Source organism: Orcinus orca, chromosome 7 (assembly GCF_937001465.1).
Source record: "Orcinus orca chromosome 7, mOrcOrc1.1, whole genome shotgun sequence".
Taxonomy (NCBI): Eukaryota; Metazoa; Chordata; class Mammalia; order Artiodactyla; family Delphinidae; genus Orcinus; species Orcinus orca.
The window spans coordinates 54218548-54237725 of NC_064565.1; the positions used below are offsets into that span (position 1 = coordinate 54218548).

General features: G+C 36.3%; 1 protein-coding gene across 6 annotated transcripts in view; it reads left to right on the top strand.

The window, feature by feature from the left end:
• Positions 1 to 19178, top strand: part of SCN2A (sodium voltage-gated channel alpha subunit 2) — a 155440-nt gene that overhangs the window by 51109 nt on the left and 85153 nt on the right. For 2 of the 6 annotated variants that reach the window (XM_049712048.1, XM_049712042.1), the window contains exons 1-3: positions 3479 to 3632; positions 5325 to 5642; positions 6525 to 6642. In XM_049712048.1, the coding sequence (XP_049568005.1) occupies positions 5376 to 5642; positions 6525 to 6642 (385 nt within the window). In that variant the 5' untranslated portion in view covers positions 3479 to 3632; positions 5325 to 5375. Of the gene's footprint in view, positions 1 to 3478; positions 3633 to 4397; positions 4474 to 5324; positions 5643 to 6524; positions 6643 to 19178 lie in introns of those variants that run through there. The other 4 variants (XM_049712044.1, XM_049712046.1, XM_049712043.1 and 1 more) reach the window with 4 other exon arrangements.

Genomic DNA, 19178 nt, shown 5'->3' on the forward strand with positions numbered 1-19178 from the left:
CAGAAGTAGAATTCAATGATTCTAGTATGATCGATCCATCAAAAACAAACTAGTATGTAATCAGATTAGAGGTGAACTTCCAGTTGATAAGTCATTTTGGCAGGGTTGAAGTATTTCACGGATGTGAACATGCATTTAATATATGTGAAGATAAAGAAAGGATGTAGAAACAAGTTGCCACCCTACCTGCAATAAAATGAAAATGCTTGTATAAAAATGGAGGCATGTTTTCATATATAATTTATTTTTTCCCAGGAAATTTGATGAAAGTGATTATTGTTACCTTGAATGATATTTCCCAGGGATCACGATAGCACTGGAGTACATCTCTGTTAAAGAAAAACAAAATGTGTTTAAAAAGATAACAGTCATTTAAAGGAATATCTATACTTCTATAAAGAGTGTTGCTCAACAAATATCATATGATTATAAAATATTGAAAATAAGGTTTTTAAAAAGTGTTGTAACTAAAACTAGCATTTAAAGAAAAATGACATTTTATCTGAACAGTACGTACTGAGCATATGTCTTTTATTTTCTGTTATGCTCTTTTTCTAATCTGTAGTGAGAAAACATGTAAGTCTGGTAGTTCAGAACTTTCTCACTCTTACGGAAATTGTTAGTTATGGAAATGAGCTAGTGGATCAAGGTTAAAGGAAGAAGGATATGCAAAAACACAGTAAGTGACAATCAAAAAGTTCATGAGAAAATAGAGTCAAACCTATAGATTAAGGAAACTAGAAAATACAGAAAATTAATCTCCAGGTAATACTTAGCAAATCTTTCCTTAGCTTATGTTTCCAGTATTACTTTAATGTGCTGAAGAAAATTAAAAATTACAATTGTAAAATAGGATTAAAAGATCACTTTCAGAAAAAGATATTCCTTAGTCTTTCTCAACTTTCTTAACTCTTAGGTACAAAATCGTCTAAGGTTTTTGAGCACTTATCCACAATCATCAATTATAAACTATTTTATAGTTATTTCCTTATCCATAAAATGTAATAAGCCACTAATTTTCTTAGTATAAATTTAATTTTAGAGTACTTATTAATATAAATGTGAATCTTTGTGGAAAGGAATTGAGTCATATACTATTATTTCTTTGTTTTGTTATTGCTCTTTCATATCACTGTAATACAACTTTTTGTAGATATCAGCATGTGTAATAATATCGTTAATTTTTCTTTTATATTTTAATTTAGAAAATTAATGTTCCTCTTTTATAAGTGAGACAAATTTTAAAAACAAGACATCGAAAGGAAAACAGAAATGTCATTGGAATTTAGAAATCCAATTCTTAATATTCTTTCTAACCACTTAAAATTATATTGCTTGCCTTTCCCATTATTTATGGGTCTTCCAAATATAGTGTCTGGCCTTAAAAGTTGTAATACAAAATCTTCTGTCTGAAAAGTAGTACAACTGAATGAAATTTAAAAACCATGTAACATATGTCATTTAGCATTCTCATAAAATGTCAGCATGATGTTAACAAGGGTCAGGGCAAATGCAAGAAAAACTAATATGTTGACTTCTGAAAATGTCATCCTGGGAAATCAGAAACAAGAGACCGTGATTCTTATCTATATTTTACAAAAGACATTTTGAGACGGAAAAAATAGTCAGGTGTTGTTCATCGTATGTCTTGGATGTTTTGGTAAAATATTTTGTGTTCACCATTTTAAATATCCTAAGACACATTCACTGGCTAGGATCAATGGGAGAGAAAAGGGTAACCCTACAATTAATGTAAATGCACATAGCTTGGTGTGTTCCTGTTACTGAGTGATTCCATGATTCCAAAACCCTGACTGTTCATAGGTTTCAAGTAGGATTTCCTCCCTAGTCCAGGATGAGGCATTGACTTAGGAGAAGCCAATCAAAGCACAAAGCATTGCATCACCCTGCACAGCCTGATTACTTCAGAATGAGCATGTGACCCAACTGAAGCCAGTGAGATGCGCTGAGAGTTTTTCTGGGTCTTTGTTCCGATTGGATTTAAATCTGGGAGATTGGGAGGCCAGAGATGCTATAGCATCTTACTACAATGAGGAATGAAAAGCTATCACCATAGAAGTCAGAGCCAAAGGATGCAGTATGATTAGGTGCTGGTAACATCAATTGGACATGCCTATAGCTAGCCCTAAACAATAAACCTTGACAATGAATTCCCACGTTGCTTTCCTTTCTTTCTTTTTTTTTTTTCTTCCTCCCTTCCTCCTTTTCTTTTTCTTTCTTTCTTCCTTTCTTTTCTTCCTTTCTTCCTTCCTTCCTTTCTTCCTTCCCTCCTTCCTTCCTTCCTTCCTTCCTTCCTTTCTTTCTTTCTCTCTCTCTCTTTCTTTCTTTCTTTCTTCCTTTCTTCCTTTCTTTCTTTCTCTTACCTAAGCCACTGTGGATCATTCTTTTGCTTCTATAACCAAAACAGACATGCTAGAATGAATTAAAAAATTCTTTTTGGCTATATCTTATTCTTGCTTGTTTCAATCAAATGCCTTTTCTAATGAAAATGGTGAAGCTAGAAAATATGTAATAAATATATTGACTTAATCATTATGACTGTTTCTGATTATAATTGATGCCACTTACTGATTTTTATTTAATCTTTATTTTAGGATTTAGTTCCATGAGGTGTTTTCATTCTTTGTTTTTGTTTTTATTTTGTTTATGGCTGAATAAAGCTCACAGATTTTAAGTTTGAATCCTGCCTGTGTGATCTTAGGTAACTTTTCCTAACCTCAGTGTACTTCCTTTCTTCAGTTTTCAAATAAGGATCGTGAAAGCCTTTATCTGATGGAGTTACAGGGAGGATTAAATGATATAGTGCATACAGACTCAGCCCGGTCAGTGACAGGCACATAGTTAGCCTGCAAATCTTAACTATGTTATTAAACTAAGTATTGGCATCTAGTATCTCACTGGCTTTCATTTTTTTCTGGTTTCTTTTCAGCCGCTTAAATTAGAGATAAAATAATATTGGTGTCCCATTAGTTTAGTTTTATTTCTAGAGAAAGTTAACTTAGATAGCACAAAGGCCACCTCTTTGTTGAACTATCAAAGCCCTTTATTGGATTTCAGATACTCTGGGACTGAGGCTAATGTTAAAGCTCATGTATGTAAGACTTTCATTAATATAATTGCTGTGTTATGAGTTTTTATTTTTAACCCTTCTTTATTTACTTTCTTTTTACTTTGAGTTATTTGTGTCGATTCAATTTGGCTTAGCAAATAAAAAGCATGAATGGAAGCATTATCAGTTAACAAAATTAGTAATTCAAACCAGCTAAGTCTTAATGTTCTGTTCTAAGAAAAGCTTGTAGAAGATTAGAGCTCCATTACTGAGAGCTTTGGGCTGCTTCAAACATGCTTCTGTGTGTACACTGAGGGGTTTCTCTTCACAGTTCCCCGCCCTCTAGTGGTAGTTATAATAATGCCATTTTGTAGTCCCCGCACAGGAAATGCCTGTTCTTACTTCAGTTACCAGAATCCTTTCACAGGAAGTTAGGTGTGGTCTTTGAAGGAGAATTAAAAAAAAATGAAAAAAAGAAAAAAAGCATGATGGAATTTTAGCTGCAGTCTTCATGGTGCCAGCTTATCAATCCTAAACTCTGGGTGTAAAAGATTCTGCAGGGGTAATGTTTTAATATTCTTATTATGCTTATTCTCTGTGATGCTTCTTTACCTTTACAGTAGAATCCTTGGGGGAATCTGCAGAGGACCACTTTCATTTTGAAGCTGCTGTCTGCATGTTTTAGCATGTCTCTTCTATTAGAGCATCCAGGCATGGCAGGTTCCTCCTTGAAATGTGCAGGGACCTTCTTCATGCCTATGCCTGTCACTAGGCCTAAGGGTCTCTGGGGATGGGTGAGGAAAATGAGGGAGGTATTGGAGGCTCTGTGATACTGAGAGGGCAGTCTTCTAGCTGGTGGCTGAAAGGTCCTGGTCTACTTCGAAAAAAAAATGTGGAAATGGTACAATAACATGTTATTTTAGATTTCCCTGTTTGATCTAGCATATCTACAGAAATGATCTGGATGTGAATGAATTTTACTTTTAGAAAATGCACCTCATGTAATTAAATGGTAATTCTCATTCCTGTAGGGTAAGGGTTAAAATGGATTGATATTTTAAAAGAAGGAAAAACAGATAAGTGATTGTATATAGATGGCATTCTGGAGTCAAGATTTTGGTTGTATTATTTCAAAAAGCATAGAAACTCTTGCCACTGATTCAGAGATAACGTTTGAAATGATTGGTGTGCTCTCTTGAGCTATATATGTTAGCCCAGTAAAATATGATTAGAATACAGTAAAACTCCATTTATGTTATCACAAAGACCAGCATAATAGGAGTTCATGTAAAAGATAAACTATCTTAAACTTACTATTTTTTTCAAGTCCAAATCTGCTACGTGGATTCTTAAGAAATGGGCACTGTTTGAGAAAATGAGCTATCTCTACAGTATTTCCTAAGGTACTGCAAATTTGTTAATCTAAGAAGCAATTACACTAGCTAGCAGCAGGTTGCTAAACCAGGGGGTCCAAGCTCCAGACCTCTTGACGTGGGTGACTTCCTGCCTGGTTTGGCAGGAGCTGGGTCCCTTCCTGTGCAGCTTCCGAGCAGTTCCAAATGCAATCCGGCATTCCCTGCTCCTTCCCGCTCCCTTGCTTTCAAGCAGTATCTACCTATGTTTCCACAGCCTGGCATTTCAGGATTTCCAGAGCTCTTTACCAGGTGCGTTGATTTTGAATAAGCTCTTTGAGGTGGAAAAGTAGGCCAAAGGGAACATGGAAAAAAATGGAGAGATACATGCAAGATCTTTGCACAGCCCAGGTTCTGCAATTTTTGATAATTATTCGTCTCTTGTTATGGATCTCGGATATTTTTTTCAGAAGGGATGCTGAAAAAGATGGCTGCCAAAATATTCACACAAGTGAAACAGCAAGCACAAACCAGTATTCTCCATTTCTGAGCTCTGAGTTGGATATTTTCACTTAAAACATTTTGGGAGTGGGAGATTCGATTACCTCATAGACACCTACTGAATGTGAAAGATAGATCTCCATGCAAGCAGATGAATGCATGCAGGAGAATCCCCCGAGTGCCAAGTGCAGCTTCCTTAGTAAAATATTACAGATAGCTTGGTTTATATATTTTATCTCAGTATCATGTAATTGGCCACAGTCACATTTTATCCTAATGACCGTTGCTTTTTTTCCCTCTCTCTGTCTCTCTCTCTGTCTCTCTCTCTCTGTCTCTCTCTCTCTCCCTCTCTCTCTGTCTCTGTCTCTCTCTCTCTCTCTCTCTCTCTCTCGTTTCCATAGCACTTTCTTATGCAAGGAGCTAAACAGTGATTAAAGGAGCAGGATGAAAAGATGGCACAATCAGTGCTGGTACCGCCAGGACCTGACAGCTTCCGCTTCTTTACCAGGGAATCCCTTGCTGCTATTGAGCAACGCATTGCAGAAGAGAAAGCTAAGAGACCCAAACAAGAACGCAAGGATGAAGATGATGAAAATGGCCCAAAGCCAAATAGTGACTTGGAAGCAGGAAAATCCCTTCCATTTATTTATGGAGACATTCCTCCAGAGATGGTGTCAGAGCCCCTGGAGGACCTGGACCCCTACTATATCAATAAGAAAGTGAGTTCTTAGTCAAGTTGCCTTTACTTCCCCTACTTCCTAATTGCTTCCGGGCTAGGGCCAGGGATGTCAGGTGAAGAATGTTGCGCCTCCTCCCCTCTGTCTGAAGTATCATTAGGGTACTAGGTAGGCTTGACCATGTAATGGCCCCATTACCCTAGAAGCCTTTTGGAAGCACTCATTTGAACCCATGTCCAGGACAGGCAGAGAACTGAAGGGGCATCCTGCAGTGGGGGAAATGAGGAAGGGCAAAAGTCTGTTTACCTTACAGTGTGGTGAAGCAGAAAGTTAAGACAAGGAGTATATTTTTTTATGCATTAAAAATATTTCCAGGAGTAGTATCCAAATTCCTCTTTACAATATCTAGCTCTACATAAGGTACTTTGATCTTCAGCAGGTTTATTCCTTCACACCATAAACTTTGCCCATTCCATGGCTCCCCCCAGAAGAAATAAAAGCAGGTGGCTTTTAAGTGCCCAAAAAAGAGTGTGATCAAACAACACCTCTGGAAAACCCTGAAGTTCCTCTGAGAAAATATTTATCTAACTGAAAAACGAATCAAAGCCTCATTTTTGAGCTCTTTGTGGATTATAATTACAGTTTTAAAATACTGATATTAAAACTTGATAAGGATGCTAAGTATTCCTATGGCAGTGACTACAGATTTTCTTTATGTTCTTAAATCCTCGTATCACTTATGAAATTTAGGAGAGTTTATAGAGAAAGTACACAGCATCATGTCATATGTTGGTAATTAGTATATTATTATATTATTTTATAAGACAATATTTCTAAAAAGTTGTCTCACTTTTTTCTTAAAATATTCTTAATTTTAATACTAAGATTCTAAATTCTGTTTTATGTGTTTGTTTTCTTTTTCAGACGTTTATAGTATTGAATAAAGGGAAAGCAATCTCCCGATTCAGTGCCACCCCTGCCCTGTACATTTTAACTCCCTTCAACCCTATTAGAAAATTAGCTATTAAGATTTTGGTACATTCATATCCTTTTTTCAAATAGTCATTTAATATGATTTTGCTCTTTGACTGACTTATTGAGTTGGGAATTTTTCAGAAATATGCGTGGTTGGCAATGTTATGTGCTCTTTCTTTCTTTTTCCCTCTTACTCAACAGTTCGCATTATTGCAAAATGGGATCATAGGTAAGTGAAACACTTTGCCCCATCTTCCAAGTATTTCTTCTTTCCCTGACTTACTACTTCTTTCTTTCTTCTTTCCTCCTCTTCTCCCTCTGAATTACCTACTACATCCAAGACTTCTTCATTAATTTTGACAGTATTACCAGGCTCTCCTTTTATAAGTCTTCAAATTTTACAAGGTTATCTATATAATGGGTAAATTCTGTGAGTTAATTTTCTTCACTACTTTACATTTGGAAAATATATGCATAATCTGAATTATACAATTTTATATCTTTTTCATCTGAATTTTACTACTTTCTGCTTTTCATTTTAGCATTTGAAAGCTTTGAGTTATAAATGTTTATAATTGTGATGGAATGCACATTAGCCTTTCAAATGTCACTTTTTTGGGTCACTTGTTCCTATGTTTTATTCAAGTCTCAGGTCCTGCTACAATTATCTCTTTCCAAAGGTTTAATTTCTATTTATACATATACATCCTCATTTCATGCTTCATTCTCCTCATGAAGTATCTACTTCCTAGAGATGGGATTGATGACGCCTTGGTGGGAGATGGTGATTTGATTTACTCCTGAAGGTAAATAGAGTAGTTGTGAATGAGAAGTTTTATTCCAGGCCAGGGACAGTGATCTGGCTGACAGCCAGCCCTGCAACAACCAAGGAAGCAAAGGTTTGCAAGACTGGCTGTGCTACGCAGAGGCATTTACAGGAAGCGCACAGAAGCCTTGGGATGAGGAACTGATATATATCAGGACCTAGAGGTAAGGAAGGGGAAACTGAAAGTTAAGCAAAGTCTCAGGTAGGACAACTTTAAATTTTGTTTCCTAATTAGAAAGAGTCATTGCCTGCAATTTACAACATGGTCAGCCCAGGGCTTGGCTTTAAGGCTTACAAAGTAAAAACTTAACTTCCTCTAGCAGGCCCAGAAAATATTTGAATTAGATATGGTAGGGAATTAGAAAAGATAAGGAATTCAAGAGATGGGATAAGCTTGGTACAGGGAAGTCATCTAATTTCTGGGTGGAGGGGCTGTAAAGCATGTCCCCAGACTTGCCTGGCATTGTGGCAAATGATGTCTTTAGAAGCGTGGCATTCTGGAATTAAGTTTCCTTTTAACCTCTAGGTCATTCCTTTTCCACCCCCGCCCCCAGTTTTGCATAGACATCAACATATTTTAATTTCATACGTTAATTTCATGTTTTAACATTTAATAATTTCTTGTGAGTTTTTTTTAAGCAATAATGATTCCTTACTTCTGTTTTTCAAGTAAGAGAACCCAGTTGTACAGGGAGAAAAAATGCTTTGAGTTAGCTTTAGGAATGAATAATGAAATTGAGATTCAGATTTGAGTCTCTTGAACTATAAATTATGGTCCATTATTATGTTTGAGTATTTATAATCTGGGCACTGAATAAATCTTTCCATAAATTATTTATTATATTTGAAAATAATTGTACATCCCTATATAATCACAATTTATACATGAAATTATGTGGAAAATTCAGACTTAGCCCAATGCTCTGTTCATAGTAAATACTGAGAGAGTACATATTGAATAAATAAGTGACAAATGAGTCAAGAGGTTGAATAATTAGATGCAAAACAAGTGACAAAATGGAAGGTTTGAAGAGGTCAGAAAAATCTGTTTTTCTTGAAACTGAATGATGAAATAAAATTAAGAATGCCCAATGTTAAAGGAAAAGGCAGGATTTTTTGTTGTTTTTGTTGTTTTAAAACTTTTGTGGAGAGATAGTATTTTTTTTGAAAATCTATAATCTCCACTCCAAAAAATTCTATATTAGGAGACCCAGGAGCCCTAACTTAATGCCGTTTGGGAAAAGAGACTTCCAGTGGTAGAGGATGAGAGCAGTTTTAGAAGTTCTGATCAGAGACTCTGGGCATTGAGGACCGAGTTTATGGTGGGGGCTATTCAGGAATCAAGATACAATTTAATTTGAAGGTTTGCACTTGCTTCCCAGTAAAAAAGAAAACCTCCAAGGGGCAAAGTTGTTAGGAGGCCTGCAGTGGTGCAAGTTGAAATGTGAAGGCAGCCAGGTAAATCTAAGATTTGCCAAACTGAACGGTTGACTCTCCCAGAACCTTACAAATGGCATATAGTTACAGATTTCTTCCAACGTAGAAAAAGTAGATTCTTAAAAATCTCTGATTGCCTGAATTAAAATACTATATTTCAGATATCTCACCTTGGAGTAGAGATATGAGAAAAGGCAGGTAGACTGATAGACACATTCTTCAGTCTTTTGGTGATAAGGCACATTTGCCTAGAGATCCTAGTAAACTTTGATGTAAATAATACTGTACAGTTTGCAGGTGATTTTCCCAGTGATTTTGTCTTATTCCTCACAACGCAAATCCTAAGCTCAAATCCTGGTTTTCTGACTTCAAGTGTCTTTTGCTATAAGATAACAATGCTTGGGGTTGGTAATGGTGGGTCTTGGGCACAGTTAAGAGGTTGTTGTGTATTTATTATCATTAGTTTATAATCCAGAATATGGCCAGTCACAATCAAGAAATTTGTATTTTAAACCTAGATTGGTATCTCTATTTCCACCGAAAATCCTGACTTATTTCTTAAAGAGTTGTTATCTTCATTAGGAGCTGTTGCATATCAAATTAGCTTTGTTTCTTGATTTTGGCAGAAAAATCTTAGCTTACTATATTTTTGTCAGGGTATATTTTGAAAACTGAAAATGCTGTTGATGTGCCCATTACCTTGTTTCAATAGTTAAATAAAATATGGTTATATTTTCTAGATAGTAAACAAGTAAAAAATAATCCATATTCCTAAAATTCCCTATCAGAATTTTCTATGTGTTTCATGTCAGTTTTTATTATTTTACTTTAATAAGCACACTTTCCTTTGCATTTGTTACTCATTCATTTGTTCATTTGCAAATATTTACTAAGTACCTACTGTGTGGCAGATGTTCTTCTAGACACTGGGGTGCAACATAGAGCCACACCTAGTCTCTGCTCGCATGTGGTTACATTCATGTGTATGTGTGTGTTTGAGAGGAGAGAGATAATAAAAATAAATCAGCTAGTGATAAGTGCTATTAAGAAAAATAAAGCAGTGTAAAAAGAGAAGAGTGGCAAGGTCCTGTTTTAAATCATATGATCAGGGAAGTCCTCTCTGAAAAAAATAGCATTTGAATAGAGAGCCAAAGGAAGTGAGGGAGTGAGACATGGAAATCTGAGGGGAAAAGGGAATAGCAAATATGAAGGCAAAGGATAAAAGTGGAAGTGTACCTGGTGTGCTCTAGAATCAGCCATGAGCCCAGAGTGCCTGGAGGAGAGTGGGAAAGGCAGAGAGTAGGAGAGGATGAGGTCAGTGAGAGTGAAGGTCGGAGCTGAAGTTGTAGGCTGTGGTGAAGACACCAAATTTATGCTGCATGAGATGGGGAGAGATGACTGGAGGGTTTTCAGCAGAAGAGTGTCATCACCTGACTCAAATTTGAGAAAGATCACTCTGGCTGCTGCGTGGAGAACAGGCTGCCTGGGGGGAAAGAATGGAAGCAAGAAGATAGATTGGGGGCTTACTGCCATTATGAAGGCAGGGGACACCAGTGGCTTGGCCTTTGGTGGAAACAATGAGGGTAGCAGATGTCATCAAATTCAGATGTGTTTTTCAGAAGAGCTGAACGGGATATGCTGAGCAGCTGGACATGGGGTGTGAGGGAATGAGCAGAGCTAAGGAAGACTCCAAGTGTTTAGTCTGGTCAAGAAAGAAAAATGTAGTTACTTGAGCTTGGGACAACATTAGGTGGAGGGATATGCTGGGTAAAATCAAAAGTGTGGATTTGAACATATATATTTTTTTTTGAGGGGTCTATTAGACATTCAGTGGAGGAGTTGAGAAGTTAAATGGAAATACAAGTCTGGAGTTCAGAAAAGGGTTGGGCTGGAGGTATAACTAGAGATGTCAGTGTATGGATGGTATTTAAAGTGATGGCAAAGACCTGAAACACTCCAAATCACACAATAATGCAGAACTACCTATCATTCATAAGGGGTAGGAAAATACACAGCTTTTGGTTTCAGAAAACCTGGATTCAACCCCCACCTGTGAGATTTACTTACTGGCTCCATGACCTTGGGCCAAGTTACTCCAACTGTTTTGAATCTCAGTTTCTCCATCTATAAAACTGCAATCGTTATTTATACATCAGTAATAATAACTACATAAGTACCTGACACCATGACTAACACTTGGTAGGAACATGATAACTGGTAGCCAGGACAGCTATTGTTGGTAGTAGTAGCTACAATTCTAGGAGCAGCTGCTGCAAGATTAGCAAAGGAGCACTCTCATATTGTTTAAGGAATTCCACAAAGAATTCTGTACAAATCTCTACTGTCTTGAGGCTTGATTTTGCAAACAAAATGTTTATACAGCACCAGAGTTAGGAGCTGTTAATCGACCAAAACATAATGGGGTCAGTTCCAGCCTTCTCATTTTGCAGATGAGTTCATTGAAGCCCACACATGTTTAGTCTTTTTCTAAGACTACATTTTATATAAGTGGCAGAGCTAAAATTTCAGGTTAGGTCTTTTGCAATTTCCATCTAACAGAAGAAAACTGATTTCTGAACCCTCGGGTATAAATAATGTACTAGGGGCATTGCCAGTATCTCTGTCTCTGTGTATTTCAAAGGTTATTTTCAGTGGCTCCAACTTACTATTTCATTAAATAGGAAGCGAGCTTTTTAGCTCATCCCCAAATTATATGGTATCTATGTAGAAATTAAAAAATCACGGTTTTCATCTATGTAGAAATCAAAACCCCAAAATTATATAGGTCTAAGGGAAAGGAGGGTAAACAGCTTATGATTTCTATTTTTCCTGCTTTAATGCTCAAAAGTTATCACATAGTTAGGAATTTGTTAATAACAAAATTAAACAACTCAAGAGTTAACATTATGTGTGTATCACATATATATGTGACATTTAGTCAATATTTCTGCTGTCTCACAAATACGCATCAATATGTAGAAAGGCCTGTCTTACTTTGCTTTGAATTCTCCATTTTTATGTTAGAAAACCTCTTACATAAAACTATCTTCTACCTCTAGTTCGTATATATTTTAAGTTGAAAATTTCTCTGCAACTTCTCTGGATATTATGTATTATTACAAAGCCCCTGGACAGAACAAACGATGTCTTCTCCTTAAGAATAACAAAGAAAAAAAAGAATAACAAAGAAACGCCCTACATTTTTATGTTAAATAAACAAATGATTAATAGTAATAAAAATGACTGTATCCTCTAAGAAAAGTATTAGTACTCTTATCTGCATTTACACAAGAAAAATGAGCCTTAAAGAATTAACTTGCTGAAGCCCATGTGTTTGGTAAAGGATGCATCTGATCCACAGTTCATCACTTTAAAACTCATGCTGCTTCATCCTACCTACATGGATATAGGGGTAGACATCTAGTTTCCATGTCAAAAGTTACATAAACCATTTTCAGTATAAACTTGAAGTCTTTCCTCATCTTACACACATAGGAAATATTTTAGACTTGCCAACTGACGGGTTAGTATCAATCAAAAGGTTAACACATTTTTATTAATACCTGGTATAGAGAAATTAATAGATTTTAAAATCCTTTATTTCCTGATATTATATGAGGTTAACTACCTCTATTTTATTTTATATACAAAGTCTCTTAAGGAAATACTATTCTAGGATTCATTGTTCTTTCGAAAAATGTACTTTAGTTGATGTCATGGAATATATATTTAGAAAATAAATATATGCATTTTGTTACTAGTTCTAACCCCTTGAAATCTACCTTGACATGGAGTTTCTATACTTTTTCAATGTATGGTATCACCAATACCATGTCTACATTTTTTTCCATATTTGTATATTTGTTATCATTATCTGAAATCCTACTATTTCAATCACTCACAAACTCGGAGAATCTTAAATATATGTGACTGATAAAATACATTTATAGTGATTTTAAAAAGTAATGGGTTTTGAAACTCTCTATTTAGAGATTATCTATTAAACTAATAGCATAAAAACCTGACTCTAGTTATCTCTTATTTGGTTTAAAAGCAAAATAGTTTTATTTGCTTTCCTTTTTGAGCATCTGTCAGGATCTTTAACTTAAGCATATTTTTATTATTAAAATGATAGTCATACAATGTGAAAAACATGAGTTTGAGTGTAATGATTTATTAATTTTGACTTACTGGGTAATATTCACTCTTTCTATTATTTATTAATATTTGAATATATTTTTTACGTTATTATATGTACTTAATTTTTACCATTATAAGGAGTAAATATTTTTAAGGGTCATAAAACCATGGCTTAGTCTGTTATGTGACATAAATCTCATGAGGCTATCAATTTCCACTTTATATTTATCCAGTGTTCTCTCTTTCAAAAAAAGTGTAGAAACTTGTGAACTTGATATATGTGAAAACAAATTTCATGCTGTATTTCTGATCCATATTAATAAATATATCATTAAAAAGGGAAAATTTACTTCACTTAGTAATAAACAATCTTCCGAACTGACATCATTCAATAGTCAACGGACACTGCAAAATGGCAAGGGTATGGTGGTGAACAATAGAGACATGGCCCTCGTGAAGTTGACTGCCTAGCAGAAAAAAAATCAGTGTTAAAATTAGTCATTGGAGGAATGGTATCAGGTGCTACAAGTATGTATTACTGATAGACCTAATCAGGAAATGTGCTATTGTGCACAGCATTTTACTGAAAATAACTTTTAATCTGAGTGCTGGAGAAAAAGTTGGAATTGGCTAGGTGAAGTAGAGAGCATGTCCAGGGAAAAGAGGTGATATTTGCTAAGATCCTGACTTGAAAAAGAGCTTATTTAATTCCATGACCTAAAACAATTGCAATAATATTGGACTGGGGAGAGTGGAATGAAGAGTAAAGAAGCTGAAATTGGAGAAGTAGAGAGGAGTTAGATCTCCTAGACCCTTCACTCTTTGTAAGATATTTGATCGCCATCCTAAGGTAGTGGAAAGCTATTGAAATTACATTTACAAAGGTCATTTGGTACAGTATGCAGAAAGGATTGAAAGGAGTCAAACATGGATTCAGAAAGACCAGTTTAGATGAAATTGCAGTAATCTAGGTTAGATTTGATCGACACCTGGGCTATGTAGTGATATGAGGATTGGGGGAAAAGTTCACTGAATCCAGGCATAGCAGGTAGAATTGACAATATTTGGTGTTAAGTTGAATGTGGAGGTTTAAGGAAGAGAAAAATGCAAGATCACTCCTAGGTTCCTGGCTGGATCGTGAGCCATTTTCTGTGATACAGAGATGTCAAAGGGGCAGTATTTTAGAGGAGCAGAGGAATAGGATGAAAAGATTTTTAGTTTAGTTTTAGAACTGAAAAAATTTGAAGTGTCAATGAAATGAGTAAACATAAATGCAGATGTAATATGTACAATTGGGTACCATGGACAGTTGAGTTCAGAAGAGAGGGCTAGTCTGGAGAGAAATACTTGAGATCAGTGGGCATGTAAATGTACTTGGAGCTATGTATGTTGATGAGCTTTACTAGGATAAATATAGCAGGAGAGGGAAAAATGGCTTGGATATCCGATGTCCTTTTCAAAAAGGGAAATATAACATTTCAAAGGTTACAAAAAAATTGTCCATGAGACATGAAAAATCAAGGGATTGGGACTTCATGAAAGCAAAAATAGGAGAACATAATGAAAGGGGGAAGAACCATGCTTGTCAAATGCTGCTGAGAGAGCAAGTCAAATAAGAGCTCAAAATTATCCTTTTGTTTTCAGGGACAAAACATGAAGATGTTTGTCTTATTTAGAAAGAAAACTGGTAGGCTAAGGAAGTGATAGATAAATGAGGGAAAGTAAAGATAAACATCTCTTCCAAGAAGTTTGGCTGTGAAATGGAAAAGAGAAGTAGTTAGTAGTAAGTAGTTAGAGGATTGTGGGTTATAGGAAAGTATTTTCTTTTTTTCCTCCAAGATGAGAGAGACTTAAGCAAGTTTGTGCTGATAGGAAGAGGTAGATAGAGTGGGAAGTGTTAAAGGTAAGAGAAGGAAGAGATAAGAGATTTCTGAAGTGTTCTGGAAAGGTAGAAGGTGTCCAGAGTATGAGTAGAGGGATTGAAAACTCCCCCCATTGAAACAAGAAGGAGGAAAGGATCTTATTACAGAGAGGTTTGTCAATTTGGGGGTGGGAAGTAAAGATATGGCATTCTGATCCTATCTCTTCTCTCAGTGAAGTAGGAAATAAGGTCATGAGTTTGAAACGGGGAGGGAAGGAAGAAGATTGGAGATCAGAGAAGAGTGGAGAATATTTGGAATTGTCTTTGCAGAGTAGGAGGTGCAGTGAAGTGGAGAAATATTTAGACTGTGTTGAGTGTGGGTGAGGCTGGGAACCATGTATTTTGAATGGCGCCAACCGACCAAGGGGAGTCATTTTCTCCAGTAGAGCCTAGCAGCCTAACAGACACAGAGGATCCTCTAGTTTTATATACTAATAGCAAGTCATCTTTAATTTTGTCTTACTCTTTGTTTCTTTGTAGCAATAAAGGAAAAATGTTTCTTCTTTGAAATGGTGTTTTTCTGTGTTCTCTAGGTTGTAGTGCCCTCATGTGGCTGATCCACACCATTCACTTATGACTGTTTTCATGTGGATGCATTTTAACAAGCTGAGAATCAAGCATGTGCCTTGCATCACTGCCAGTCAAAATGAAAACTCAATGATTGCTTTGACTAAAGTCAGTTGCGGGTGCAAAGAAGCTTCCTTTATAGATTAACACATAATACATAACACAACATATAGATAACACAACACTATTCTATTTTACTACACTTAAAATCGTGCTGATATTTTACTATGTGTAAGTAATGTGAAGATTTATAATAAAAATAAAGAGTGAGGGCTTCCCTGGTGGCGCAGTGGTTGAGAGTCCGCCTGCCGATGCAGGGGACACAGGTTCGTGCTCCGGTCCGGGAGGATCCCACATGCCGCGGAGCGGCTGTGCCCGTGAGCCGTGGCCACTGAGCCTGCGCGTCCGGAGCCTGTTGCTCCGCAACGGGAGAGGCCACAACAGTGAGAGGCCCGCGTACCACAAAAAAAATAAATAAAAATAAAAATAAAGAGTGAGAAGTGATATTAATAGCATTTATTCACTGGAATTTTTATACAGTTTCTAAATCTATATTGATAAAGCTCTTGTTTTGCATAAGTACAGCTGAATCCTTCTTGTGCTTTTTATTAACTATGAAAGAAAGTTATTTCAAGTATTACTACTGAAAGTTTTCTTAAAGAGCTTTTGTTGCTGTTTTTCAGTATAAAGGAGAGTGAACTGCATTGGCTATGTCTACACAGGCAAAGTGGGGTAGAGTGAAACAAACCACATGTTTCTTATAAGTAGTGTTCTCTATGATTTAGGAAATTAAGAAAGTAATTTATTGAGTATCTACTATGTACAAGGCACATTAAGTTGTAGGAGGTTTAATATATATATATATATTTTTTTAACATCTTTATTGGAGTATAATTGCTTTACAATGGTATGTTAGTTTCAGCTTCACAACAAAATGAATCAGTTATATATATACATATATTCCCATATCTCTTCCCGCTTGCGTCTCCCTCCCTCCCACCCTCCCTATCCCACCCCTCCAGGCGGTCACAAAGCACCGAGCTGATCTCCCTGTGCTATGCGGCTGCTTCCCACTAGCTAACTACCTTACTTTTGGTAGTGTATACATGTCCATGCCTCTTTATCGCTTTGTCACCGTTTACCCTTCCCCGTCCCCATAGTCTCAAGTCCATTCTCTAGTAAGTCTGTGTCTTTATTCCTGTTTCACCCCTAGGTTTTTCATGACTTTTTTTTTTTTTTAAATTCCATATATATGTGTTAGCATACGGTATTTGTCTCTCTCTTTCTGACTTACTTCACTCTGTATGACAGACTCTAGGTCTATCCACCTCATTACAAACAGCTCAATTTCGTCTCTTTTTATGGCTGAGTAATATCCCATTGTATATATGTGCCACATCTTCTTTATCCATTCATCCGATGATGGACACTTAGGTTGTTTCCATCTCTGGGCTATTGTAAATAGAGCTGCAATGAACATTTTGGTACATGACTCTTTTTGAATTATGGTTTTCTCAGGGTATATGCCCAGTAGTGGGATTGCTGGGTCATATGGTAGTTCTATTTGTAGCTTTTTAAGGAACCTCCATACTGTTCTCCACAGTGGCTGTATGAATTTACATTCCCACCAACAGTGTAAGAGGGTTCCCTTTTCTCCACACCCTCTCCAGCATTTATTGTTTGTAGATTTTTTGATGATAGCCATTCTGACTGGTGTGAGATGATATCTCATTGTAGTTTTGATTTGCATTTCTCTAATGATTAGTGATGTTGAGCATTCTTTCATGTGTTTGTTGGCACTCTGTATATCTTCTTTGGAGAAATGTCTTTTTAGGTCTTCTGCCCATTTTTGGATTGGGTTGTTTGTTTTTTTGTTATTAAGCTGCATGAGCTGCTTATAAATTTTGGAGATTAATCCTTTGTCCGTTGCTTCATTTGCAAATATTTTCTCCCATTCTGAGGGTTGTCTTTTGGTCTTGTTTATGGTTTCCTTTGCTGCGCAAAAGCTTTTAAGTTTCATTAGGTCCCATTTGTTTACTTTTGTTTTTATTTCCATTTCTCTAGGAGGTGGGTCAAAAAGGACCTTGCTGTGATTTATGTCATAGAGTGTTCTGCCTATGTTTTCCTCTAAGAGTTTGATAGTTTCTGGCCTTACATTTAGGTCTTTAATCCATTTTGAGCTTATTTTTGTGTATGGTGTTAGGGAGTGATCTAATCTCATACTTTTACATGTAGCTGTCCAGTTTTCCCAGCACCACTTATTGAATAGGCTGTCCTTTCTCCACTGTACATTTCTGCCTCCTTTGTCAAAGATAAGGTGACCATATGTACGTGGGTTTATCTCTGGGCTTTCTATCCTGTTCCATTGATCTATCTTTCTGTTTTTGTGCCAGTACCATACCGTCTTGATAACTGTAGCTTTGTAGTATAGTCTGAAGTCTGGGAGCCTGATTCCTCCAGTTCCTTCTTTCGTTCTCAAGATTGTTTTGGCTATTCGGGGTCTTTTGTGTTTCCATACAAATTGCAAAATTTTTTGTTCTAGTTCTGTGAAAAATGCCAGTGGTAGTTTGATAGGGATTGCATTGAATCTATAGATTGCTTTGGGTAGTAGAGTCATTTTCACAATGTTGATTCTTCCAATCCAAGAACATGGTATATCTCTCCATCTATTTGTATCATCTTTAATTTCTTTCATCAGTGTCTTATAATTTTCTGCATACAGATCTTTTGTCTCCTTAGGTAGGTTTATTCCTAGATATTTTATTCTTTTTGTTGCAATGGTAAATGGGAGTGTTTTCTTGATTTCACTTTCAGATTTTTCATCATTAGTATATAGGAATGCCAGAGATTTCTGTGCATTAATTTTGTATCCTGCTACTTTACCAAATTCATTGATTAGCTCTAGTAGTTTTCTGGTAGCATCTTTAGGGTTCTCTATGTATAGGATCATGTCATCTGCAAACAGTGACAGCTTTACTTCTTCTTTTCCGATTTGGATTCCTTTTATTTCCTTTTCTTCTCTGATTGCTGTGGCTAAAACTTCCAAAACTATGTTGAATAAGAGTGGTGAGAGTGGGCAACCTTGTCTTGTTCCTGATCTTAGTGGAAATGCTTTCAGTTTTTCACCATTGAGGATGATGTTTGCTGTGGGCTTGTCATATATGGCCCTTATTATGCTGAGGAAAGTTCCCTCTATGCCTACTTTCTGCAGGGTTTTTATCATAAATGGGTGTTGAATTTTGTCAAAAGCTTTCTCTGCATCTATTGAGATGATCATATGGTTTTTCTCCTTCAGTTTGTTAATATGGTTTATCACATTGATAGATTTGCGTATATTGAAGAATCCTTGCATTCCTGGAATAAACCCCACTTGATCATGGTGTATGATCCTTTTAATGTGCTGTTGGATTCTGTTTGCTAGTATTTTGTTGAGGATTTTTGCATCTATGTTCATCAGTGATATTGGCCTGTAGTTTTCTTTCTTTGTGACATCCTTGTCTGGTTTTGGTATCAAGGTGATGGTGGCCTCGTAGAAGGAGTTTGGGAGTGTTCCTCCCTCTGCTATATTTTGGAAGAGTTTGAGAAGGATAGGTGTTAGCTCTTCTCTAAATGTTTGATAGAATTCGCCTGTGAAGCCATCTGGTCCTGGGCTTTTCTTTGTTGGAAGATTTTTAATCACAGTTTCAATTTCAGTGCTTGTGATTGGTCTGTT